We start from the raw sequence: 26,504 nt of genomic DNA on the forward strand, positions 1-26,504 counted from the left end.
CCTCACCAACACCACTCATCTTACAACACAGCCATGCACACGCTCACTCACTCCCTCCCCTGAACACCCACTCGCACACCCAACCCACGCACCCCATCACATTTCCCCCCTCTTTACTCCCACGTCCCCACCAGTACCCTAGAACACACACACACCTGCATGCACACTCCTCCACGCCTCTCCTCACCACTCCACCCAATCGCAGTGGTCGCCCCTCCCACAGCCAGTCAGCATCTTGCCTCACAATGGTGGCCTGGGAACCGCACTCATCCCTTACGTCTTGAATATTCCTCAAAATTTGCATTACGTTCACCGCCTCCACGCAACACCCCGGCATTAAGGTCGAATCTCACGGTGCAGGAGTATACGAAAGCCGCCCTTGTGTTGAGATACGAGTAAGCGTTGTATTGCGTTGCGCGGTAATCACCAGGTTATTGCAGGTAATGATGGGGTCCCAGTAACATCCAATTAATGCTAACACGTATAAAGCGTGGAGAGATTACGGCATATGAAGATGGATGGACGGCGCGAGTTAGTGGGTTGGCTGACGGAGCTACTGAGGGAAGGACGTTGTTGTGGGGAGACAGTAAGGTGGAGATTAAGAGAAAGGAAAGGGGAGAGTGTTACTGCGGGAGTGATAAGAGGAAGAGTGATTAAAGGAAGGGAAAGAGAGGCGTGTTACTGGGGAGGAAATAAGAGAAAAAAGAGAACTGGTGAAGGAAGGGAAGGAGAGAGGTATTTTATTGAGGAAGAGATAAGAGGAAAGAAATAAAAATACTGAGGGAAGGGAAAGAAGAAGGGTGTTACTAGGGGAAGAGATGAAGAAAGAGGTCAAATATACTGAAGAAAGGAAAAGAAAGAGATCTTATAGGAAAAGAAGAAAGAGAAAAATACTGAAGGAAGAGAAAGAGAGGGATGTTACTGGAAAAGAGGTAAGATAAAATAGACTAAACTGAAGAAATGGGAAAAGAAGGATGTTACTGAGAGAGATAACAAAAAATGGATAACAAAAAGAAGAAAGAAAGATAGGAGAACAGCACCGCTAGAAGATTAGATAAAATAGAATACAATAAAACAAAATAAAATAATGAAGATTCGGACACGAGAGAGAGAGAGAGAGAGAGAGAGAGAGAGAGAGAGAGAGTGTGTGTGTGTGTGTGTGTGTGTGGCGGTGAGGTCAGAGGGTTGGCGGTGCAGGCAAGATAAGGAACTCATGAATTGGACAGATACTTCAGACTCAGGAGGGGAACGGACCAGTCTGGGAATGCCCTACAGATCAGCTGCCCTCCGATAAATTATTGACCCCAGCGCGACGAGAAAGAAAACAGCGAGAAAACCCCTGACGAAGAGCCGCGCCAACTAACGGTTCGCGGCCGCAGTGACATCCGGAGCTTCGATACAGTGTTGAATTAAGGCGAAGCACCTGAATTTGCATACACTTAACGAAGCCACAGCGGAATTGAAGAATTAGCAGTCAAGAAGAAGATTAGGAGGGGTGCGTACGTGCAAGGGGGACAAATTGTGAGAGTAAGGGAAGCAGGGAATGAGGGGCGTGAGGTCTGTGTGTGTGTTCGTGTGTCCGAACATGAAGCAAAGGTACAACTGGGAAAGCTCTATTTTTTTTTTTCTTATACGGTTTTACGTGCGGTTTCCTTAATCTATCAGGGCTAGAACGGTGCCTCCTGAAAAAGGACTTTGGTTATGGGATTTGGGAACCGTTACCTAGAATGGATGCCCTTCATACCCTCGCTTCATGGCCAAGATTCGAACCTTTGCGCTTAACTCCCTAAGCGCTCGGTACCACTGTATCACTCTGATCTGGTGTAAAAGATGCATGAAACAAAAAAAAAAAAATAAAATAATAATAAATAAATAAAATAAATAAATAAATAAATAAATAAAATAAATAAATAAAATAAAATAAATAAATAAATAAATAATAATAATAATAATAATAATAATAATAATAATAATAATAATAATAATAATAATAATAATAATAATAATAATAACAGAACGAAAAACTGGTGAACTATTTTGACAGCATAGAAAAGTGTTAATCCTCAGATAAAAAATAGTAATAAAGACAGTTTCGCGTTTTCATCACTCAAACTTATGCCAGGTAAGAGCGTTCTCAGTGGTACCTACTTAAGTCCTGAAGGCGCTCCCCGCCCACGTGCAGTAGAGGGTGTGTATTATTAGATGAGTGGATGGAGTGATGGGAGAGAGAGATGCCGATAAGGAGCGCATTCTTAGCCACACCAGCATCCTACCTCGATAATTTTTAACAACCTTCACTGGACGTTTGTTGGGTAGGAAAGAGTGTTTAACAATTTTTTTTTTTTCTTTAAGAGAGTTTGACAGTGATTCTTCATTATCAGTGGAGAGGAGATAAAAAAAAAATAAATAAATAAACAAAAAAAAAACACCCATAAAACTACGACTAATTATTTCTATGGCCCTCGAAAACACACAAAGACACAACTAATATTTTCTGTGGCCTTTGGAAACACTCACGGGAACCTGCCTGATAAGTTCTGTAGCCTTTTTTAAAACAGTCTTCATGAAAAACCCAAAGCATCGAGGAATACCACTCTTACTCTATACTACACCGATGTCAAAGTTTACAGGTTTACTCAAGAAAAGATAAGAATAACTTAACTAGCTTCTTCCACTACCTTCTATACTGTTGGTTTGTCTTTAGATGTTACAGAGAAGGAGAAACACGAGATAGATACAAAGGAATGTGAAAACTAACGCACACTCTCAGGTGACAGGCTCAGCAAGCAGGCGTGTTTCTTGAAGTGGCGTTGGAATCTCTGAACCTCTTGCGGGGAATTATAAGAGAGATGCTTACGTATATATAATTTTCTCTCTTCTTTTCCTCCTCTCGCTCATCTGAGAATTATGTGAGATTTGGTATGTTTCCTAAAGAGTAGCGTTGGAATCTCTGAAGATCCTACTGGAAACTATAGAAGAGATGCCTACTTATATATATATTTTTCCCTCTTCTTTCCCACCCCCCATCGCGCTCAGAAACTATGATTGCGAAATTTAGTGGATATCTTGATGACTCGCGTTGGAATCTCTAAAGACCTTGCACTGAACTGTAGAAGAGATGTTTACTTATATTTTTTCTCTCTCTCTTCTTTTCCTCCTTTTACCCTTCTCAGAAATTATGACTTAAATTTGGTGCATTTCCTAAAGAGTGACGTTGTAATTTCTAAAGATCTTGTATTGAACGATAGGAGAGATGCTTGCTTATATATTTTCTCTTTTATTTTCTTCATTTTCCTCGTCTCAGAAATCATGACTGCGAAATTTGTCTCCCTCAACGCATATCAAATTATTGTTAATGTGAGTGGTGGCCTCGTCTGGTGCTCCCGCTGTCGCTTTTTGTTGAGCCCGTCATAGTATATATATTTTTTTTTTACTTCGCATCCATTTCCTGTTTCGTCGAGTACAATATTATATCCTGTATCGTTGGATTTGTTTGTTTATTTGTTTATTTATTTATTCATTCATTTTCAATTAGAAGTAGCGATATTGTTTTTGTCTCTCTCTCTCTCTCTCTCTCTCTCTCTCTCTCTCTCTCTCTCTCTCTCTCTCTCTCTCTCTCTCTCTCTCTCTCTCTCTCTCATCCTTTATTTCTTGCGTCTTTCCGCGGCAAACACAGTCAAGGGCAACAACAACATTGAGGGAACACTTAAAGTCCTCCTAGTAATATTCAAGGAAAACTTCTTGCCGTGCTTGGTAAGGCGTAGAGGGAAAGGAGATGACGAAGAGTCCTGTAGAGAGAGAGAGAGAGAGAGAGAGAGAGAGAGAGAGAGAGAGAGAGAGAGAGAGAGAGAGAGAGAGAGAGAGATTCAGTCTTGCAAAAGGCATAATATTACCAAAAGCAATAAAAAGCCGATGTGATGCAATGATACGACTCTCATGAGCATATAAAATCAAGCTGCTGAGGAGGAAGAGAGGGGGAGAGAGAGAAGGGTTGCACTGGCGGCGGTAGTGGTGGTGGCGGAGCGAAGGCAGTGGACAGAGACAAGAGAGGTGGACATAGAAAGCGTGAGGGTTGAGGCTTGTTTATTGGAGTTATGGTGGTGTGTGTGTGTGGGACTTGGGGACATAAAGGCTGCCCCGCTCTGCCGGTGACGAGCCAAGCACCAAGCACCCAGCCAGTCCCCGACACCGCCCCGCCGCCACACAGCCCCACACGCCACACTGTCGCTGTTAATTCGTAAAGTTTGCGCCGTCCATCTTGCTGGCGGGAATTAACGAGTGTCAGGCCGCGGGAAAGTGTTATTCAAAGCTAAGTTGTATCTATATATTTTTTTTCTCATTGGTTCGGTATAACAAAGCCAAATCTTCATTCTTTTCATTCCTCAGGTGACGGTAGTGTTATTCATGGCTAAGTTGTATCTATATTTTTTCCCTCATCGCTTCGGTATAACAAAACCAAATCTTTATTCTATTGAAAACTCTACTTTTTTTTATTACTCAGGTGACGGGAAACTGGCATTTAAATCTAACTAAACGGTATTTATATTTTTCTTCTTCCATTCAGTGTAACAAGATCAAATCTTCCCCCTGAGCTTGCCTACTTAGATACAAGAACTGAACTCATGATATTTGCATTCATCAGGCGATGGGAAAGTGATAGTCAATATTAACTTAACTGTATCTCCTCTTCCCTTCACAATAACAAAACCAGGTCTTTATCTTCAAGTATGCTAGAGATAAGAAGTAAAAAAAATAAATAAATAAAAAATCTGCATTCCTCAAGCAGTGGGATCTTGTTATTCTCAGTTAATGAAACAGTATCTATATTTTTTTCCCCCTTCCTGCTGGTATAAAAAATTCAAATTTTTATTCTGAAAAAGATTAGAAGTGAAGTTTGTCTCTTTCTTCAAGCAACGGGAAAGGGTTAGCCGAAGTTAATAAAGTGGTATCTGGAGGAAGGACGAAGTGGTATCTATTTTATCTCCTTTTTGACAATTTTTATAATTAATCTTTCTGTTTCTTTAATTTTTACTTAAGTTCTAGCATTTCAGTGGGCATTTTTTTATTGGATTTTTGTTGCCCTTGGTCAGTGTCCCTCCTACATCAAAAAAAAAAAAAAAAAATTAAGGCGGAGGAGGAGGAGGAGGAGGAGGAGGAGGAGGTGGAGGTCAAAGAAGTGGACAGCGAAAACACACACACACACACACACACACACACACACACACACACACACACACACACACACACACACACACACACACACACAAATCAATAGTAAGAACAGTATAGTGCATCATAGTTATATAATGTCTTACCCAGTTATCAGAACAACTTGAAGCTTTACTGTTTTTATTTTTCTTGTTCTCCTCCTCCTCCTTCTCCTCCTCCTCCTTTTCGTCCTCCCTCTTATTCTTTCTCTCTTTCCTGATGTGATAGCGTAGTGGTAACCACGCCACTCCAAGAAAACTTCATATATCCCTTACGTCTGCTTCTTAAGATACACGCTAATCACTCCTCTTGTAATATCGCTCACCTTATCACTTCCTACGTACTACAGGCAAGGTCGAATTGGAGTCACACACCGAACTCTTCTGAACTCTAGTCTTCCCTCAGTTTGAAGGCTTCTAATCTGCTAAAAATCAATTAATTGTTTCTTTTTTTGTAAGATTGTCTGCTGATCATTTCATTTCATCATCTCTTCTCTTCAGCCTCTCTGTCTTCGCCGCAGGTTTGCATTTCTTGCTATCTTCTACCCCTATTTCCAAGTTAAGTGCATAAGAAATCGTAAGTAAGGAATCGAAGGACTTGAGATTGAGGAAAAAACGCAGAATAAAGAGGAAATGAGTGAGGAAAGTTATTGCACTTTTGTTCACGACTATATTATATCGTAAACGTTGAGTCAAGTGGTTGATATGAGATAATACACGAGTGGTCTCCTGCTTACCTGTGCTGTTTTTCCTTTATCATCTGGTCTGAAACATTTAAAGTCTGCCGGCTTTTCTTTTCTTTTTTTTTTTTTTTGTACGTGTGTGTTTGTGATGCGTTATGCAAACTTGGTTTATATAACTTTTTTTTTCTTTTTTTATGGGGAAGGAGGGCTCGTGCTATTCAGCAAGGTGTGGTGATGGTGTAGGATATTTTCTATTTATTAATCTATGCGTGAAAGAAATTGACGCAAGAACACCTACGGTAGAACGGGAATAAAAAAAAAAAAAGAAAAATGTTCATATGCCCCTCGTAAAAGAAAATAATAAATAATAAGTAAAAAAAAAATCCTTATCAGCTTAGTTACAGAGTTGTTTTCTTTATATATTCCTCTCTCGAAGCAGCTCAAGACGTTCGAAGAAGAGAGAAATCAGTAAAAAATAGAGAGTTTTTTGGTGTCGCTACGCAAGGTAAGTGGAGCGTGAAGTCTTGTGGAACAGCAATAGCCGTAAATTTCAGATATCTTTGTATTCCATTTTCGTAACAGTTCAAGTCGTAGGAAGGAAAGAAAAACAGAAACAGGTAGGAAGTTTTTTGCGTTTAGGTATGCAAGATAAGTGAAACGTGAAATCTTGTGGGACAGAAGTAGGTATAAAATTCAGATATCTTTGTAATCTTCTGTCGAAACAGTTCAGGTCGTATCAAGGAGCAAAAAATTGAAACAGATAGAGTGATTCTGCGTGTAGGTATGCACATTAAATGGAACATGAACTCTTGGAGAGGAGCAGCAGTTAAAAAGCGCAAATATCTAAGTGTGTACTCCTCTCGAAACAGTTCAAGTCTTAGGAAGGCAGGATTTTTTTTTTTTTTTTTTTTTTTTGCATTTAGATATGTAAGATAAGTGGAACGTAAACTCTTGGGGGAGACCTGTAAAATGCAGTTTGATATGCAGCAATCTGTGTGTGTCAGTGATCGGTGGAATTAAGCTTGCAAAAAAAAAAGTGATCACGTTTAGACAGAATGAGGCGTGGGAGGCGGGACGAGTGCATTGGAAAAGCAACACAACGTGAAAATGAAATATGAAAACATACTTCCATCATAAAATTCCACTTGTATGACGCAGCAAGTGATACTCATAAAATAGCAACCGACTTGACTTGGCAGGCGTGTTAGAAGAATCCAAGGTGTTGTTAATTCCAGTTATGTGTTTGTGGAGAAAACTGAAGAGGGCTAGTACACACACACACACCCACCCACACACACACAAACACACACACACACACACACACTGCTGATGGGAAGTGCTGATGCGAGTGCTTCTCTCCTCCAGAAAAGGAAAGAAGAATCGTTTGGGGAAATACGAAAGAAGGTAAAGAGAAGGAAAATCACATGGCTTTTCTGAGTGAGGTGTCGTGAACATTTAAAAATCATAGTTCTTTCCACACTTTTTGTATGCAACTAAGGTCCTTATTGTGAAACGCTCTGCTCTCTCATCACGACTATTTTCAAAAGCCACAGATGTAATTGGTTGGTTTCTACTAAAAATTGTCCCTTCTTAATAATGTAGAAATCTCGTTAATCTGTCACCAGAACAATGAAAAAAAAAAAAAAAAAAAGACAACCTTAAAAATCCGCGTAACTTCAGTTAAAGCTTTTTGAAATCAGTCGGGGTGAGAGCAGAGTTCTAGAATATGATCTTGAGAACTGTACTCTAAACAGTTTCCGTGCCTTATTTCAACTACTTCTGACGTGCTCTAGTCTATGAAATTGTTTCTCAAGCGTGTTTTCATGATTTTAGTATTAGTTTAGTAATGCGTTTAAGATTACGAGCTTAGATAAGACTATGGAAAATAATAACACTAGTTTGAACTGGACCTCACGACTAAAGGTATACGTTCTCCAAAATAGTGGGCTGACGGATAAACAGACAGACGAACAGACCAGCAGACAGATAAACAGACAAAAACGTTAAGCAAGGTATGGAAGTAATGGGTATAATAATAATAATAATGATAATAATAATAATAGTAATAATAATAATAATAATAATAATAATAATAATAATAATAATAATAATAATAATAATAATAATAATAATAATAATAATAATAATAATCACCTAGAATTCAGACAGATTCATCAATGCAGTGAAAACACATACAATTCACACACACATACACACACACACACACACACACACACACACACACACATCCATCCATCCATATTACTCGGAAATTACGATTTTCTTTACAACAATCACTGACGCAAAGTTAATTTCACCGCAGTATCTTTTTCGTCTGCCTCTCCCGAGACGAAGCAAGACAAGGGATATGCGTTTGGCTGGAGAGTAAACTGGGAGCGAATCATCGACGTCTGTCAGTAAGTTAGTAAATACCTTGACAGGAAAGAAGAGCAGTGGGTGAGAGAGACAGCCAGTCAGCCATTCAGCCTCGGGTGTGTGGCGTAAGGGCCAGTGGTGAAGGAGGGAGATGAACTGAGAAATACACATGTATATAGGACTGACAGAGCAATGAATCAAGGCGAACCAGGAACTAGTACTGTACATTGGCTGATTCTTTTGGTTCTTCTATTTCTTTTCTTTCTTTCTTTCTTGAAAGCGGGAGGAAAAGGAGAGCGGCATTGTTGTTGTTGTTTTTTTTTCTTCTGGGTATTTTCTCGTTCTATATTCCGTTTTTGTGCCTTGACCTTTTTCCCTAATTTGCCAAAAAATATATATAAATAAGTAAATTAAATATAGATAAAGAAATAAATGAATGATAAAAAAACAGAAAAACGAGAAAAAAAGAGGAAAAACTTTAAAACACAGTGGAAAGGAGAGACAGAAGCCTGTATTCTGAAACGCTTCGCCCTCTCACCACCACTATTTTCAAAGGCTACACAGATCATAGGCCAGGCTCTCAAGACTATTTCTCCTGTTAATAATACATAAATCTTATTAAGTCTGTCACTACAACGAAAACACTCTTAAAAACTAGTGTCCCTTCAACTTAAGCCTTTTCAAAGTACGTAGCGGCGGTGAGGCTCAGAGATGTTTCAGAATATAGTATAGACAGTGATGTTACTTGGCTTCTGACTTGAAGAGAAGGAACCAAAGCGGAGACCAATCAAGTGCTTGCGAGTAATGTCTGCTGGGACGTATCGAACATGGTGTCAAGGGAGGAGGGTCGAGGGGTGAGGGCGTGTCAGTAATCAGGGGGCCAGAGGGTGCTGCTAACGGGGCGGTGGAGTGAGGAGTTGAGGGAGGGTAGATGGAGACTGAGTAAGAGAAAGAGGTGATGTTAACGGGACTCCTGAGACGTGAAGGGACGTGGCTGAGGCAGTGCATGATGTCTAGAGGGACTGGGGCGATAGGTGAGACTGTAATTAAATGCTGCAATGGCTGGATCGATATTAATGTCTTCAGGGGACGTAGCACCAGATGGTCAGCGCACGTAATACCAAACCATGTATTCTGAAACGCTTCGCTCTTTCACCACGACTATTTTCTAAGGTACAGAGATGATTAGCTGAGTTCTTAAGAGCGTTTTTCCTGTTAATAATGTAGAAACCTTGCTAATTTGTTACTAGAACCATAAAAAAAAAAAAAAAAAACACCGTTAAGAATGAAAACTGTGGCATGGGCAGCTGGGGCGGCGAATTTCCGTTGCGGCGGTGCTCAGGGCCGGCGATATGGAGACGTTTGTACAAAGACACAGTTTCAAAGGAATGTAATTTCTTTCAAGCTGTGCAGAGTGGGTCATGGTTTGATAGGAATGACTGTGTACGTAGTGATGAGAACGCAGGAACGTAAGGAGGCTGCAAGAACCCAATTGACCTAAACAAGGCAGATGTTGATGGTAATGTGCTTGTAAAAATAAGGTCGAAGTTTATCCTCCGCTTATCTGTTTGTCTGTCTTTCCACGGCACGGTGTTATTGGAAAATTGTTAGATACAGTCAGCCTCTGCTTCACCTCTAATGTATAAACCAAGATCTCTTCAGACACTACGTACTACTTCTTATTATTATTATCTCATTTTTTTTACCTATTCTCTTATAGTTGCTTAAGTTAGAACATAGAATACACAACCAAAGATAAATAAATAAATAAATAATAAAACATCAGGGAGAAAACACCCTTTGAAAACTGAAGAAAACACGGAAATACTTCTTTTTTTCTTTTTACAACATAACTGTCGGGTTCAATGAAAACAAGATTTATGACAATTCACTTAAGTCTAGGGCAGGAATTTCACCTCGACTCTTTCTGTAGAGCTGCAGAGAAAAGATAAAGAAAAACACGTGCACTTCAGTTCCTCAACTCTTACTTGTGTTAACAACTAAAATATTCTTTGTTATGGTCGCTGGATGATTTTTGGTTGATGGTGGTGGTGGTGGTTAGTATATGAGAGAGAGAGAATGGAGGGTGAGGGTGTGATGATAGTGGTAGTTAGGTGCATGTAGTAATGATTATGCTATTATGAAAATTATACATGATGGTGGTGGTGGAGATAGGGGAGTCACCCATGAGAGAGAGAGAGAGAGAGAGAGAGAGAGAGAGAGAGAGAGAGAGAGAGAAGAGAGAGAGAGAGAGAGAGAGAGAGAGAGAGAGAGAGAGAGAGAGAGAGAGTCGTGTATGTGAATGCATGTCTGTTTGTCTGTCTATCTGTGTGTCTGTCACTAATAACTCACAACCCGAGTCACGCCCCCAGTCACACACAGCCAATAGCGGGGATGTGTGGGGGTGAGTGAAGGGCCGGCAGTCTCCACCCTGTAGGAGGGGCGTCTGGTTCACGGCTCGCTGGAAGGACTGTGCGTGTACCTCTGTCATCCAATGCCGAGTGCGTGCATGCCTCATTATCCAGAGAGAAAGAGAGAGAGAGAGAGAGAGAGAGGGGGGGGAGGGGTGATTTTTTCTGCTAACGGACACAGTCATAAAGTTGCAAGGCATTATGCAACAGAGAAGATAAAGAAACATACATGCATGAGAGAGAGAGAGAGAGAGAGAGAGAGAGAGAGAGAGAGAGAGAGAGAGAGAGAGAGAGAGAGAGAGAGAGAGAGAGAGAGAGTGTGTGTGCTTACAGAGACTTGCATGTAGTAGATATCCCTTAGTGACAAGACTCATTTCCATATGCTGTAGGATTATAAAATTAGCCATGACATGTTAGTACCAGCATAGTAATTACTGCTATTACTACTACTACTACTACTACTACTACTACTACTACTACTACTACTATCGATATATGTAGTAGTAGTGGCAGTAGTAGAGTGAAAATCCATGAAAGAGCATCAAGAAACAAATCATGGAACCGAAATAGACAGAAACAGTCCCTCTAACAAGCAAATCTGGATATGTTGTTGTTTCTCAGTGTTATTATTTTTAGTGTAGTTGTTATCATCTTTCAATGTGTTTGTTTTTTTTGTATAATTGTTCGTCCCTCCCTCCAGTTTATTTCTCACCGCTTCTCTTTCTCCTAACCGTTATTTTTCTTTATTTCTTCTCTCTGCACTTGTTACTTCTCACCACAGTCGTTGTTACCTAATGACTTACTTGTTACGTGAACGGAAATGAAGAGGTGCGGTGACACGGTGCCTGGTCCTCTCTCATTTCCTCGCCCGTGTAGCTGCCTTCCTCTTCACACTTCGCCTTGACTCCAACTATACACCTTTTCCCCGCTGATGGAGCAACGACGGGAGCTGCAGTATGAAAAAATGATACTTTGCATGCGTGAGGAATTCCCAAAGAAGACGTGCCGGGTTACCAAGAGCGCGCCTTTCGTGTTTAGTTAGTGGTATCGCTGAGTCAAGACCACGGTAGAAGTGTTGGCAGCAATGAGGGTCCCTTCCGCTATATTTCCTAAGTCTTGACTATTATGAGTTCTATTACTTATTCCTCCTTCACCATTACGCTATTTTTTTTTTTTTTTACGCTCCTTGTTCTCTCTCTCTCTCTCTCTCTCTCTCTCTCTCTCTCTCTCTCTCTCTCTCTCTCTCTCTCTCTCTCTCTCTCTATCTCTCTCTATCTATCTATCTATCTATCTATCTATCTATCTCATTTTTTTGCTTTATTTTTCTCTTGTCTTCCTCTTTTCCCTCATTTTGTTTCATTTTTTGTCTTCTGCTCTATTCCCCTTCAATATTTTTCATCCGTTGCGTTCTCTCTTTCTCTTCACCCTGTTTTTGTTTTGTTTTCCATCTCTTTACCTAAATATCATCAGAATTTTTAACTTGCACAGAGAGAGAGAGAGAGAGAGAGAGAGAGAGAGAGAGAGAGAGAGAGAGAGAGAGAGAGAGAGAGAGAGAGAGAGAGAGAGACGACACTCCGCCATCTTGTGATCCAGAAGTATGATATCAGTGAGTTACAGTGGTTTAAGTAGTCCAGCTTTAATATGAATCACAGTCCAGAGCATTGAATAATATAGAGAAACTGAAACTATCGGGGATGATTTTCCACGGCACTGAATACTTTCTACTCTGCTTCTGACTACGGACAACACAACATGGCGCCCATGAAGACAGCGTTCCTCTCTCTCTCTCTCTCTCTCTCTCTCTCTCTCTCTCTCTCTCTCTCTCTCTCTCTCTCTGTGTGTGTGTGTGTGTGTGTGTGTGTGTGTGTGTGTGTGTGTGTGTGTGTGTGTGTGTGTGTGTGTGTGTTATCTATTTTCATTTCCTTTATTTTTGTGCATTTATTTATTTATCTATGTATTTATGAGTTGCGTCATTAAAAACATAACCTAGAAACTCCTACACACGCTCCCAGTCAGGCCTGGGAGCGTGTTAGGCCCTGTATAGAACTTAGATACTAATATGCACGCCTACGTATAACCTTGTCATCCCTAGCCATTCATGTATCTAATCTCCGTCTTTTTTTATAGCTGAAATATCCTTAAGACTCGGCACTGACAATCTACGAGTAACTATTGACTCTGTTCCGATAAAAAGAATGAAAGACGCGAGGACAAAGTAAATTATCTGCTGAAAAAAACAACTCTGTACTCGTACATTCTCAAAAAGAAAAGAAGAAAAGAAAAAAATTCATATTGTCCACACACACACACACACACACACACACACACACACACACACACACACACACACACACACACACACACACACACCACACACACACACACACACATACACACACACACACACACACACACACGTGCAACTGTGACAAACATGGAGAAGTCTATTTTCGAAGAATTGGTGACCTTGCACTGACAGAGAAAGAGAGAGAGTAGAGTGAGAGAGAGAGAGAGAGAGAGAGAGAGAGAGAGAGAGAGAGAGAGAGAAGAGATGAGAGAGAGAGAGAGAGAGAGAGAGAGAGAGAGAGGAAATTTCTATACCTTTCCGCACTTGGTCTGCCAAAGCTCCACCCACATATACGTAATGTGCAAGACCAGGATCCGCTCATGTACATACCTGTTTTTCCGTCTTTCCTTCTTTTTCATTACCTCAATACCTGTCGTTGTGAGATCAAATGACACGTGGCCTGTCATTTCATTATCACGTAATAAGTAATGATATTCCATGTATATACCTGTTTTTGTTCGTCTTTCCTTTTTTCTGTTACTACAAGTCCTGATACCCGTCGTTGTGAGATCAAAGGACACGTGGTGATCCTTTACAAGCTGCCATTTCGTTAATCGTGCAATAAATAATTATAAAATGCGTTTCTCTCTCTCTCTCTCTCTCTCTCTCTGTCTCTCTCTCTCTCTATCTCTCTCTCTCTCTCTCTCTCTCTCTCTCTCTCTCTCTCCTCTCTAAGCCTACTCACTGTCTGGACCTGATTCCAGGTACTAATTTCATCGTTCAGAAGTTGAGGATGTAAAAGAAGCTTTCATAAGGAGTAGAAAGCAAAACAATATCTTACCGAAGCCAAAATAAACTACCTGTTTCTCTCTCTCACTCTCTCCTCTCTCTCTCTCTCTCTCTCTCTCTCTCTCTCTCTCTCTCTCTCTCTCTCTCTCTCTCTCTCTCTCTCTCTCTCTCCGTCTTTCTTTTTTCAACACAGACCCAAACCATACTATCTGGTAAAATCCTCGGCAAGTAGTCTCCAAGCTTTACAGTATTCTAACTTCTTCTATTGAGATTGTTTCACTAAGTTTGAAGGAACCGTTCAGCCTTTTACCTCGACTTGTTATGACATCTTTAAAGGAGGATGATGTGTTTTCATGATTCTAGTGGTAGTTCAACAAGAATTCTGCATCATCAACAAGGAAAAACACCCACGAAAACCCACGTTAATATTCCTTATGAGAGTTTTAAACGTTTCAAAAGGTATTTTCATGGCAGTTTAACAAGAATTTCACATCATCAACAGAAAAAAAAAAAAAACCCACGAGAACTCTGCTAAGCATCTCTGTGGCCCTTCTGTCTTTATGAGAGTTTTAATCACTTCAAAGCACTTCTTCTTCTTCTTTTATGTAACTATGTATTGGCAAGAATTCCTTACACATTACAAAAGAAAAAAAAGTTTAGCAATACATACACGTGACGCAACACACACGAACATTACGAAAGTAGCACAACACATGATGACGTTGAGTTGGGTTGAGAGTGTACCACAGTAATATATTTAGCACAACACACACACACACACACACACACACACACACACGTTTCCTCGCCTTGTCTCCTCAGCCTGATGTACAACACCGAACTTTCGCCATTAAAATACTCGTAAAACACTTGTCCTTATAATGTAATTCAGTACAGAAACTTTATCATGGCCGCTGCGCATCACTGTAGTTGATAATGTACGTGATAAATGGTAAATAGATGGAATAGATGAATGAATAAATGAAAGATAGGCTGAGCGATAGAAAGAATGAAAGAAAGATAGTGAGATAGAAAGAAAGAAAGAAAGAAAGAAAGAAAGAAAGAAAGAAAGAAAAAGAAAAAGAGAAAAGAAAATAAGGGAGAAAACAATAAAGAAAAGAGAAAGAAAATATAGATAAGTGAAACTAAAAAAGAAAAAAAGACAATTATGAGTAGCATCTAGGGACTACGAATGTAAAATAATGAAAAAAAAATGAAAAATAAAACTTCGACCAACAATTAATTAGTAGACCCATAAAAGCAACTCCGAGAAAAAAAAAGAAAAAAAAAGAACATTCAAAATTAAATGCCTTACAACACAGAAACCACGTTGTAAGAATTTGGAGCCTACCTGACAACCCACCTGCCTACCTCAAGCGTGCAGTATTCAGGGTCACACGTCAGAGGCAGTGGGTGTGGGAGGTACCAGCAGGCACTGAAGGGGGTCTGCTGAGTGGCTAGTGGAAGGGAGGGAGTAGGTCGCGGAGGAATTCGCTACAGCACGAGGGACCAGCAGTGAAGAGTCTCGGTCTCCGTTAAAATGCTGCAGCTCTCTTTGTTCTAAGGCGCAGCTTACAAAACGGCTTTCCAAGACTTGTATTCTTAAACATCTCGTCTTCTTTGCTCTTACATTCATTCTGTTGAAGGTCCAGTGGTTTCCAAGCATGTTTTCATAGTTCCAGTGATAGTTTTACATCTTCTACATCGAAAATTAAAGAATCACCTTTCAAAACCCGATTAATCATATCTGTGACGCAAAGCGTTTAAGAATACGGAGTTTGCCAGACCTGCCTTAACAACATGATCCCTTTCTAAAGCTCGTATTCTTAAACTCTTTGTTCTCTTACCCTGATATTTCAAAGGTTTTCAAGGATGGTTTTTATTTGGAGTGTAGAATCATTGTTTAGCTATCAATTTAACAAGGATTATGCATCACTGATGACAAGAATACCCATGAGAACCCAACTTATCATCTCTATCTCTGTGGCCTTTGGAAATAGTCCTGGTGAGGGAACAAAGCAACAAAGCTTTTCGAAATAAGTGCCCAGGACTTCCTATATATTTTTTGTTCCTGGAGCAGAATGACGCAAGCGGAAGAAAAGACAATGACTGTAAGGAAACTTAATTATGATGACAGTTGGTGGCGTTTCAGGATGTGTCTTGTAATTTGACTGTCGAGGCCGAATGGACCATTATTCTGAAATATCTCTGCGCTACACGGGTTTTTAGTAACAAATTAACAAGATTCCTACATTATTATAAGGAAAAACACTCTTGAGAGCCTGGCTAATCTTCTCTGTAGACTTTGAAAATAGTCGTGATGTGGTAGTGTTGTGTGTGTGTGTGTGTGTGAGAGCGTGAAATATTTCCTAGTAGCTATGCAAGAAACAAGAGAGAGAGAGAGAGAGAGAGAGAGAGAGAGAGAGAGAGAGAGAGAGAGAGAGAGAGAGAGAGAGAGAAGGAAGAAGGGATGAAGGGAGGAGGGGCTCGCGGTTTGACGGAGGTTTGTGGGAAGCCGTAACACCGAGGGATGGAGGAGGGAGGGCGGGAGACACTGAGGCTAGTCGTGTGTGTGTGTATGTTTGTGTGTGTGTGTGTGTGTATGTATGTGTGTGTGATGCTGTCCTTCCCTGCCTTCCATCCCCCGTTGCTAGCTGAGTCGCGGTACCCAATGCCCCACAACACGTTAGTGGCCACGACTGACTGGGTTGCGGTGGGCGGGATCAGCCTCGCCAGACGGTCAAATAGATCCACATTCCCCTGCGGGATTAGAAGTGGCTGTGACCGACCCCGCCAGGAGGAACCACTGAGCTGCATGGACGAGTAGAGGCCGTTGTTTTCACCGCGTTGACCCCAAGTTTTCGTGACGTTCACAGATCCATGAATCCTTTCTTCCTGGTATTCTGAAACGCTTTGTACTTTCATAAGCACTATTTCTAAAGACTGTAGGGATGATTGTTCAGGTTCACATGAGCTTTTTTATTTTTATTTTTTTCGATTGACAATGCAGAAATTTTGTTAGCTTATCATTAGTCATAAAAACATCCTTTTCTTGAGTATTTTTCTAACAGATGATGAGGAATTCTTGTTAAATCATCACTAGAATCATGATAACCCTAGGAATCCTCTCAGCAGTAACTTTCCCAGTAATTTCCGCTTGAGCCTGTTGAAGGTACTCGAGATAAGACGCCGGAACGTTTGAGATACGGTCACTTGGGAAACATGAGCGATGAGAGTGAGGACCATATTCTGAAACACTTCTGTGCCTCATCTCCACTATTAAAAGGCTTCAGTTGAAGTGACGCTTGCTGTTTCGGGTATTCTAGTGACAGATTAACAAGATTTCTACATTATTTACTTGAGAAATACTCTTGAAAACCCGGCTAATCATCTCTGTGGCCTTTGAAAATAGTCGTGGTGAGGGAGCAAAGCATTTCTGAATACTGGCCTGAGACGTAGAGGGTTTGCAAGGCCAGGAACAGCAGATGGGAACTCTTGTCATAAGAAATTTCACTGGCCTTCGAACAGCAATAGATCTTATGTCCGTAAAGGGTTGTATGACTACTTCATTACTCTAACGAAAAACTAGCTAGTGTATAAGGGAGGAAAGAAAACTTGTAATCTAAAGTTAGTATCGTTTATTGTGGGGAAGGATCACTGGTGTGGTATTGTGAGTTATACTGCAAGTGGAGGAACAGTGTGGAAGTGGAGGTACAATGTGGGTATAGAAGACGCAGGAGAGATGGTAGGTGGAAGAGTGAAGGGCGGCAGAGAGACAGGGTTGAGATAGGGTAAAAGGCAGGATTGAAGCAGAATCGAGGCAGGGTTGAACCAGGGTCGAGGCAGGATTGAGCCAGGACCAAGGCAGGGTCGAAGCATGGTTGAAGCAGGGTCGAGGTAGGGTTAAGGCAAGGTCAAGGCAGAGTTAAGGCTTAGTCGAGGCAAGATTGAGTCAAGGTTGAGGCAAGATTGAGGCAGGGTTGAGGCAGGGTGAAGCAGGATTGAGGCAGAATTGAGGCAGGGTTGACGCGGAGTAAAGGCTGAGGTAAGACCGAGGCAAGGTCGAGGTAGGATTGAGATAGGCTTGAGGCAGGGTAAGGGTTGAGAGTTTTTACATTATGAGTGGCGGCGTGTTTGAACCCTGCATGGGGCCTCACACTCCTCCCCGCCGTTCTCCTCATAACATTACAATATTTTCTTCAGCCTTCCCTCGTTTCTCGCGTCACTTCGCCTTCCCTTCCCTCTCTCATTACTACTCACATCCATCCCTCTCCTTTCCTCCCTCCCTCTCTCTCTTCCTCCTCGACCTCTTAGCCCCTCTCTCTTCTTGTGCATTCACTGACCTCTTGATTCTTTCCTACCCATGTTACACACACACACACACACACACACACACACACACACACAGAACTCATGCATTCACCGCCCATTGGCTGATTTTTTGTGACTCTCGGAACAAGAGTGTATCGCTGCTCGCCGCATCCCCCGCACTGTGCAGGCTGCAGTCAGGTAGAGCTTCGTGATGTGCCCTTTACTTTTAGAGTCCATGGCAGGTTCCTTAACTGAGCCCCATCGCCGCCCGGCCCATCCACGTGGCGCCGCTTCATAATGCTGATGGGCTGATGGGCACTTGAGGGAGGCTGGTGCAGGGGGCGCTTCCTTCGCTCAACCCTAGCACTGAATCTGAAGGGAATGATAACGGAGAGAGAATGAAGCCGAGGATAACTTTGTTAAGTTTTGCGTTCGTTGAGTTTGTGGAGCTTCTTGTGGTTATCCAGTGACGGCGGGTGAAATAAAAATGATAATACGAGTAAAATAGAATAGAATCAAATAATAATAATATCGCTCTTTTTTTGGGTGACCCAGCGATAAGGGGTGAAAAAATGTAAACACATAAGTAAAGTAAATAAAATAGTATAGATAAAATAAAACAAATAAAAAATAAATTAAGTACATTAAAAATAAGTATATAAACAATAACAGATATGAAGGTATATATCGACATTCTTCATAATACTGCGCCCGGTGCAAAAATATAAATGTCTGTATCTGTGTGTCGGTCATACTTGCATAGACTCATTTAATCGGGTTCTCAGTAGTGTTTCTCCTGTCAATAATGTAGAAATATTGCTAATCTGACACTAGAACCGTATAACACCCTAACAATCCCGGGTAACTTGATCTATAGGCTTTTGAATGTAGTGAGGTGTGGCGCAGAAATGTTTCAGAATATGGTCCTTAACCTCATGCTGAACAGACGCCTCGCATCAACCACTGCAGGGGTTAAGCACTGGTTTGCTAATGCTCCCAGTGTCCTTGCAGTGTTCATTGCCTGCCGCCGAGGCTCAGGTGACCGCTAAACGTCACGGAAGGTGATAATAAAAAGCTGCGCGTCCTGACTTGTGGTGTGTACGTATCAGAAAGAGAGAGAGAGAGAGAGAGAGAGAGAGAGAGAGAGAGAGAGAGAGAGAGAGAGAGAGAGAGAGAGAGAGAGAGAGAGAGAGAGACAGACAGACAGACAGACAGACAGAAACAAAAAAGAAAGACAGAGACAGACAGGAAGACAGACGAACAGAGAACTTTCAGCATCCACAGTGTCTCAAATTATTCATGCATCACAGAATACAGCGGAGGGGGTGGCGGCTGCGGCGGCGGAGACGGAGAGAAGAAGCGGCGGCAGCACTGCACCTATTGCAAGAACCACGGCGAACACTCCCGCAAGACCAACCACAAGTAAGCACAGGTGGACTGGTGGGAATACCAAGTGAATTTTGTTATTTGGGGAAAGCTTTCTCATCACGGATTAGTCAGATTGAGACTTTAGGAACGTAAAAGAATAAAGATCTTCAGATTCATTAGGCTGGATTAGTCAAGTTGAGACCATAAGCAAGTAAGAAAATAATGTAAGATGACCAGCTACCAACATTCCTATTGCTACATTTCACCTCCACGTTCATCGCACGTTAGTAAGTCTACGAATAAAAATATACCAGTCCCTAACAATAAGGAGACTTCAGAATGTCAGTTGATATACGCAAGGCAGTCCCTGGATACTTAAAACTTACTGTCTGGAATTACTATCATGATGAATTTATCCAATCTATTTTTTTCTTTAAGTTTCTAGGAGATTAGGGAGGGCAAGATACGTGTGTGTGTGTGTGTGTGTGTGTGTGCGTGTGTGTGTGTGTGTGTGTGTGTGTGTGTGTGTGTGTGTGTGTGTGTGTGTGTGTGTGTGTGTGTGTGTGTGTGTGTGTGTGTGTGTGAATTTTCTTATTTACAGGATTAAGTCAATCTCCTTATGCCTTATCTTTTATTAACAAATATCATAAGTATCTTCTTTCGATTTATGTATTGTGTGTGTGTGTGTGTGTGTGTGTGTGTGTGTGTGTGTCCATCAGTTACTACCTTCCAAGTCTTTGCGTTTGAATGAGACGTGACGCAATATAGTTTAATATCTCGCACCTGTCAGCTTGTTAGTCACGTCCACTCTCTCTCCCTTCACAGGTGCAAGTATGAAAATTGCGACTGCCTGCTGTGCAAGTTGACTCGCCTGAGCCGCCTCATCATGCGCCACCAGCAGCGACTGTGGCGCCACCTCAAGGACACTCGCAGGAGGGAAGACGCCGCCGAGGCCGCTGCAGGAGGCGATTCGGTGCCATATGGCGGAGCTGGCATACCTACGAGCACTAAACAGCAGGTAATGCGTCCTGAAAACTAATGACAAACCTTGGTAAGAATTATAGGATGAAAAATACTTTTATTCACTTCTTCGTCCTTCTATGTTCATCCTCCACTTGCCTTAAGTTACTTAGTCCACCATGAACACTACTGATTTTGACTTCAGTAAAGATTATAGGAAGAAAGATACTAACTCTTACTCAGTGTCTCGCTCTTCTACACTCATCCTCGGCAGTATAAACCTCGAAGTTACTCACCTCTCTCTCTCTCTCTCTCTCTCTCTCTCTCTCTCTCTCTCTCTCTCTCTCTCTCTCTGCTTCGCTCCATCAGAAATGCGACATGTGCAGGAACCACGGCAAGATCACGGAGAAACGAGCCCACAAGAACGCCTGCCCCTTTCAGAACTGCCGCTGTGCCCTGTGCGATCTCACCATGAAACGACGGAACATTATGCGTCACCAGCAGCGCGTCCGAAGGTGAGGCACGACACACACACACACACACACACATGGGACTCTAACCTTTTCACTGTTCCAATCCTGTTCTATCATAACACTGTATCTCTATAAAAAAAAAATCAAGTTTCTCAGGTAGGTTTGTTTTCCGTCATGGTATATTCTTTTGTTCCAGCTTACTCGTAGACTCCTTTATTTGCAAACTACAATACTGCTATAAGAACGTGTTTCTACAAATTAAGCTTCTCGGTTAGATTTGTGTTCTCTGCCGTAATATATGCTGCTGGTGTGTGTACGAAGACTTGCAAGTGAATGAGTGTAAGTGAGAGCATTGGTTCTCGGCTCCCCGCAGGTCGCAGGTGACGAGCAAACAACACAATGAGGCTTACGAGTACGTGACGCAAACCACGGAGGAGCTCGCTCAACTCTCTGACTCCCTGCGCGACACCTCCATCTCCACCACCTCCACCACCACCACTCCCTCCACCCCGCCCAACCCTACCACCCCGATCTCCCATCCCACCCCCGCCACACCCCAGGCACCACCCATCGTCGTCCCGTCTGTCTCCTCAGTCTCCCCGCCTTCCTCTCTCTCGCCCTCCCCGCTGTATTCCATCACGCCCACCTCCACCACCACCAGTCCGTCCTACAAGGATGTCCAGCCAGTGGTTTGTTGCGTTATTTGTCTTCAGTTCTTGCGTTCTTGTACAATGATCTGTGACTTATGTGTACTGAAGAACATTATGCATAAGATTGCATAAACTTGCAAACTTGTGCAAAGGAAGTGTTTATATTTCTGAACAATCAGTGTCTGTGTGTTGTGTGTGTTCTGTTCTAATCATGAGCATTGGCTCCAACAGACTCCTCTTGAGCTTTCTTGTGACACCAAACGTTTGCTTTCAGGAAAGCCTGGAGAAAGGCGGGTACGTGCCGTGCATGCCGCGCTCCCTGGTAGTGCCTGAGCCCCGGGGTTGGCCCCCCATGGACCCCTTCCTCCATTACGAAACAGAGCCTCCCACCCTCGATGCTGTGGGTTTCCAGCCCTTGGGCGGAGCGAATCGGAACCTCAAGAGAGAAAGGGAGGAGATGCCAACCTGCGCTCCGGCACATTTCGGAGACACGAATCTCTTCAGGGATCTGGACTTCATGCGAGGCAGCACCCTCATTGCCCGGGACAACTGCGTCAGGAGTATGAACCTTCACGCCTATGACAGCATGACCAACATTCTGGATATTGGAGCCTACCGCGACCCGGCATTCCAGACGCCCCCTCCCCTCCTTCCGCCCACCACGGCGCCACAGAAAAAGTCTCGCTTCATGCTCTCCTCTGAGGACTTGCACATGAGCTACAGGCGCGGATTCTGGGGAGGCGCACAGGCAGAGGCTGGTTTTGCTCCTCGCGATGATCTTCCTCTGCCATACCGGAGGCTGACGCCCAGCGAGTCTGCTGACGTGAGAATGAGGTCACCGCCGGCGCTCATTCCTCTTCCACAGACCCAGCCGATCAGGCCTCAGCCTGTCTCTCCGTTGCGACCCCCAGGCCTCCACCCCGGCATGGAGTGGGACCCCGTCACTCTGCCATGCCTGGCCTACTCCCTCCTTCATACTAGGACTTACACACGCGCTCTGCCCCCGCCACACTTCAGCCTGTCTCAAGTGACACCTCTCCTCCACCCATCTGTTCCCTAATAAAACCCTCTCTGCCAAAGCCCCTCCTTTTCTGCGGCACAGGAACAATGCAGAGGTCTGATTAGAGCTACACACCCTGACCAGCCTTCGCCACGCGGAGGAGGCGTCCCAGTGATTCAGCCGTCACCAGACGCTTCGTGAATATTGACATGGTCTTGCATTCCCTTCTGCTGAAAGATTTCGCCAGATTTTTCTATCGCAGCAAAAAACACGAAAGACTAACAAACAGTCCCTACACGACTCCTCCACAGGAACAATGAAACCCACGTGTCTGGCGTGCTCCTTGTCACCAGTGGGTCTGTCAGGCTGCAGTATTTTGATATGGCGAGATACGACAGCGCCTTGACATTGTGAATGTAGCATTGCCGCCACACCCACTTCTTTTTGTAGGCACACACACACACACACACACACACACACACACGAAGTAAATATTGTTCTATAGTAGTTGTTTTGTATATAATGTGTTATCTAATATTTTCATATTTTAGCATTATACTTGTGAGATTACATATGGGAGAGGTGAAACAGAGCAGAGAGAAGCTTTGCCTTCACACAGGTGGCGTTGCCCGGGCCAGCGTGAAGAGTCCGACACGGCAGCTGGATGGGTGAGGCTCCCATACCTGAGTTGGCTGAAGGCTGATTCGCCTCACTAGTTCAATCATTAGGTCAATCATCTATTAAACATAAGCATAATACTCAAAAGTCAACGTCATTTTGTTTGCACACTTACCATGACCCCACGAAACAAGATTGAACATAATAACTATGCATGTCATTGAGAAATTGTGAAAATAATAGTTCTTTATGTGACACTGCAAGCCCAGGTGTCTGTACTTGGGAGTACGCGGCATAAGGTTCCTCCCTGGCTGGAAGGAGTGTGTGTGGATGGGCTGAGGCTGGCTGAATCACTTAGGTGAGGTGTGTAACAGTGCTGGGTGCATAGCAATCTGGTCCCGGTAGTTGCTTAAGTAATACCGAGTCACTGACATGATGTGCTGTTGGTTGAAATGTGATATAGGTGTTAAGGAAGACAGTTAACAAGAATAGTGTAGCAACTTTTGACTATTAGGTTCTTTTCTCGTTCGGCAAAAATGTTAGTTGTCATTACCTGTGAGTGACATGAACTTACTTCAAAGGTCTGTATTCTGAAGCGTTTCGGTGTCTTGATTCAACTACCTATAACAGGCTGCAGTAGAAGTTACTGGGGGATTTTCAAGGGTGTTTTCATGCTTTTAGTGATAGTTTAACAAGGATTCTGCAGCATCAGTAAGAAAACACCCTCGAAAACTTAAAACTAATAATTTCCGTAGTCTTTGAAAAATAGTATGATGAAGTAAGTTCGAAGTGTTTAAGAATACGGGCCATAGAAGGATAAGGGCGAAAGCAAGTGCGAATATAGACATTGGAAGCAGATGTCAGGTAGCAATATATGTAATAGCGCCGGTACCTTCACCGCAGGTTCGCTGATCCACCACCACGCCGTACCGTACGTAGTGTTAGAGAGAAATCTAGTGGATTAGTGAAATTTGCTGTCTAAGTCTACATAACTTTTTGTGGTACAGGTTGAAGCTTTAAGTTCATTTCCGCCTTGGGAAGAAGTGCCGTAAGATGTTTGGTTGCGTCACGTTATGTACCGCTGCCCTAAGAAGACATGTGACTAGCCACTAAGTTTCGTGTTTATCAGTGCAAAGGTAAAGATGGTGACACGCTATAGCTGCCTCGGCGCTCACCTCCGTCTCACTGGACTTTGAACCTGTAGCGGGAGAATCCCTTGCCCCGGGACACAGGGCCACTAAGACATCCGGGTTTCTACAGTTTATCTTCCCCAAGTTTCTCCAGGTTATCTATCGGTCAACCTGGGGGAAGGATGAACAGCTGGGTGAGACGTGAACCGACTGCCACATCCCGGGAGTTTATGATCTAATTAACAAGGAACCGATTGAAAGGTTATGGATAAAACCAGTTGAGGGAAGAAGATGGAATAGCGATTGAACTACAAAGGAAGGGAGTCGCAGAAGATGCAGGGGACAGAACAATGTACTCGTACGTACATTGCGCCAACCCGTCACTCTAGGGAAACGGCGTAAGAAGTAAAAGTAATGAACTGATTAGCATTAAGAAATGCAAAGACCATCAAGAATTGAACTGGTACCCCATCAATATGTAGCCAGGTAAGCTAGCCACTGTACCGCGAGGAAGCTTCTATAGTGTAGTGAACTGCTTTATATGAAGAGCTTCCAAAGACCAGGCGCGACAGTTGGAGGCAGTGGCAGTAGTTACAGAAGATATACTTTTTTTTTTTTGCCTGAAACATTTAGGGGATCTTACGTAACATTTTCTTTGGGCAACAGTACATGACAAGCCTGCGGGTGTTCTTGGCTCCACCTGCTGAAGGGACCGGCGTCGACCTTGTATAGTCTCGCTGCGGGCTTTTGTCGACTATTAGGATCTAAAGTTCATATTCCTATCCTTTGAATCTAATTTAAGAGACTGAAATTTATATTCTCATTACAGTTACTTTTGGGCGCAAAAATTCTTGTGAAGTCTGAAAGGGAAGAAAGCTGAGTGAAGAAAGGAGTGACAATTTAATATTGGCCTTGCTTTCATATCCCATACGCACAGTTTGTACAGTCTTGTCAGAAGTCGAGTAACACACTGCATTCACTGCCACTGTGCTTAAGAGTTTTCCCTCATAAAGTCATCAACTGCTAATCAGAATATAGTGAAAAAGATATAATATCAGTGAATGAGTAAAGATCAATGAAAATCCTCTGAAGAGCATAAGAAAATAATCTGTCAGAAGCTGTCATACCTGCACGTACCAATCCTTGCATGAAATTCTCTAACTATTTCCAACATTCCATTCTATATCCAAGATCTTATGGTACCTGGAATTAAATTAATATCCTGAAACAGTTAATTCCTTTGATATGCTACGAATCTGTCTCTTGTCAGGTCTTGGAAGGAGACTGTCACCAGATCAGATCAGATTGGGAAAACACGCAAAACATATTGGGAGTGCGTGTAGCAGGTGACTTGACTTATGACCACCACTGTATTTGATCATGATGCACACCAATGGTCTGTATTTATTCTATGAAGCAACCAATGAGTTCGATAGTACATGTTTTTGTTATGGGGAGATTCCATCGAGTGATCTTTATGTAAGATGGTCTCCCTCCATTATCGAATTGTACGAATTTCTGTTACTGCACCGTACATATTAGTAGACTGCATTCTTGTACGTTTTGTCGTCTTGTCACGACTATTTTTAACAGACTAGTGGAATTTATTGAGGTTTTCAGCAATGCATTCATGGCCAGTGATAGTTTAACGAGGATACTGCTTTATCAATAGGAAAAAAAAAACGCACACCTACTTTTAGCAGACTCTAGTGGATGTTATTGAGGCTTTCAAGGATGCATTCTTGACTCTGGTGATAGTTTAACGAGGATTCCGCACCATCAATAGGAAACAGGTATCCTGAGAATCCAGCCACTCATCAACGTGGTTTTTGCAAACAGTCGTGATGAGAGAACAAAGCGTTTAAGAATGCGAGCCATTATCTCATGAATGAGTGTTCCATATGAATGTCCAAACTCAGTTGCGGAGCGCTGGGCAGAAGCAAATACAGTTCCCGCATCACTTGCCTCCGTCTTCACAGATGAATTCTGGTGTCCATTTTCTCACTGTTCTAGGAATGTATTATGGTTGTCGTCAACAAAATAAAGCTGGTTCGTGTTGAGCGTTGCCTCCTTCCTTCTTTGTTAACAGGACACCTCCTCGTGCATTATCTACCCCTCGCTATGAATGGTACTACTCGTACACTTTACTCCTCGTTATGAATCATACGCCCCCTTCCCTCGTGCACTTCCTAGTACACTCTACTCCTTGTTATGAATCGTTCTCCACCACGTGCACTTCCT

At 42.6% G+C, this 26,504-nt stretch overlaps 1 protein-coding gene across 3 annotated transcripts in view; it reads left to right on the top strand.

Moving 5' to 3' along the window:
* LOC135092264 (histone-lysine N-methyltransferase 2B-like) overlaps positions 1-26,321 on the top strand; it is a 61,290-nt gene extending 34,969 nt beyond the window's left edge. For 2 of the 3 annotated variants that reach the window (XM_063990697.1, XM_063990702.1), the window contains exons 2-6: positions 19,375-19,486; positions 20,258-20,450; positions 20,762-20,907; positions 21,239-21,554; positions 21,790-26,321. In XM_063990697.1, the coding sequence (XP_063846767.1) occupies positions 19,375-19,486; positions 20,258-20,450; positions 20,762-20,907; positions 21,239-21,554; positions 21,790-22,575 (1,553 nt within the window). In that variant the 3' untranslated portion in view covers positions 22,576-26,321. Of the gene's footprint in view, positions 1-17,120; positions 17,799-19,374; positions 19,487-20,257; positions 20,451-20,761; positions 20,908-21,238; positions 21,555-21,789 lie in introns of those variants that run through there. The other variant, XM_063990712.1, reaches the window with a different exon arrangement.
* Positions 26,322-26,504: the final 183 nt, after the last annotated feature.

This window comes from Scylla paramamosain, chromosome 3, assembly GCF_035594125.1.
Source record: "Scylla paramamosain isolate STU-SP2022 chromosome 3, ASM3559412v1, whole genome shotgun sequence".
Taxonomy (NCBI): Eukaryota; Metazoa; Arthropoda; class Malacostraca; order Decapoda; family Portunidae; genus Scylla; species Scylla paramamosain.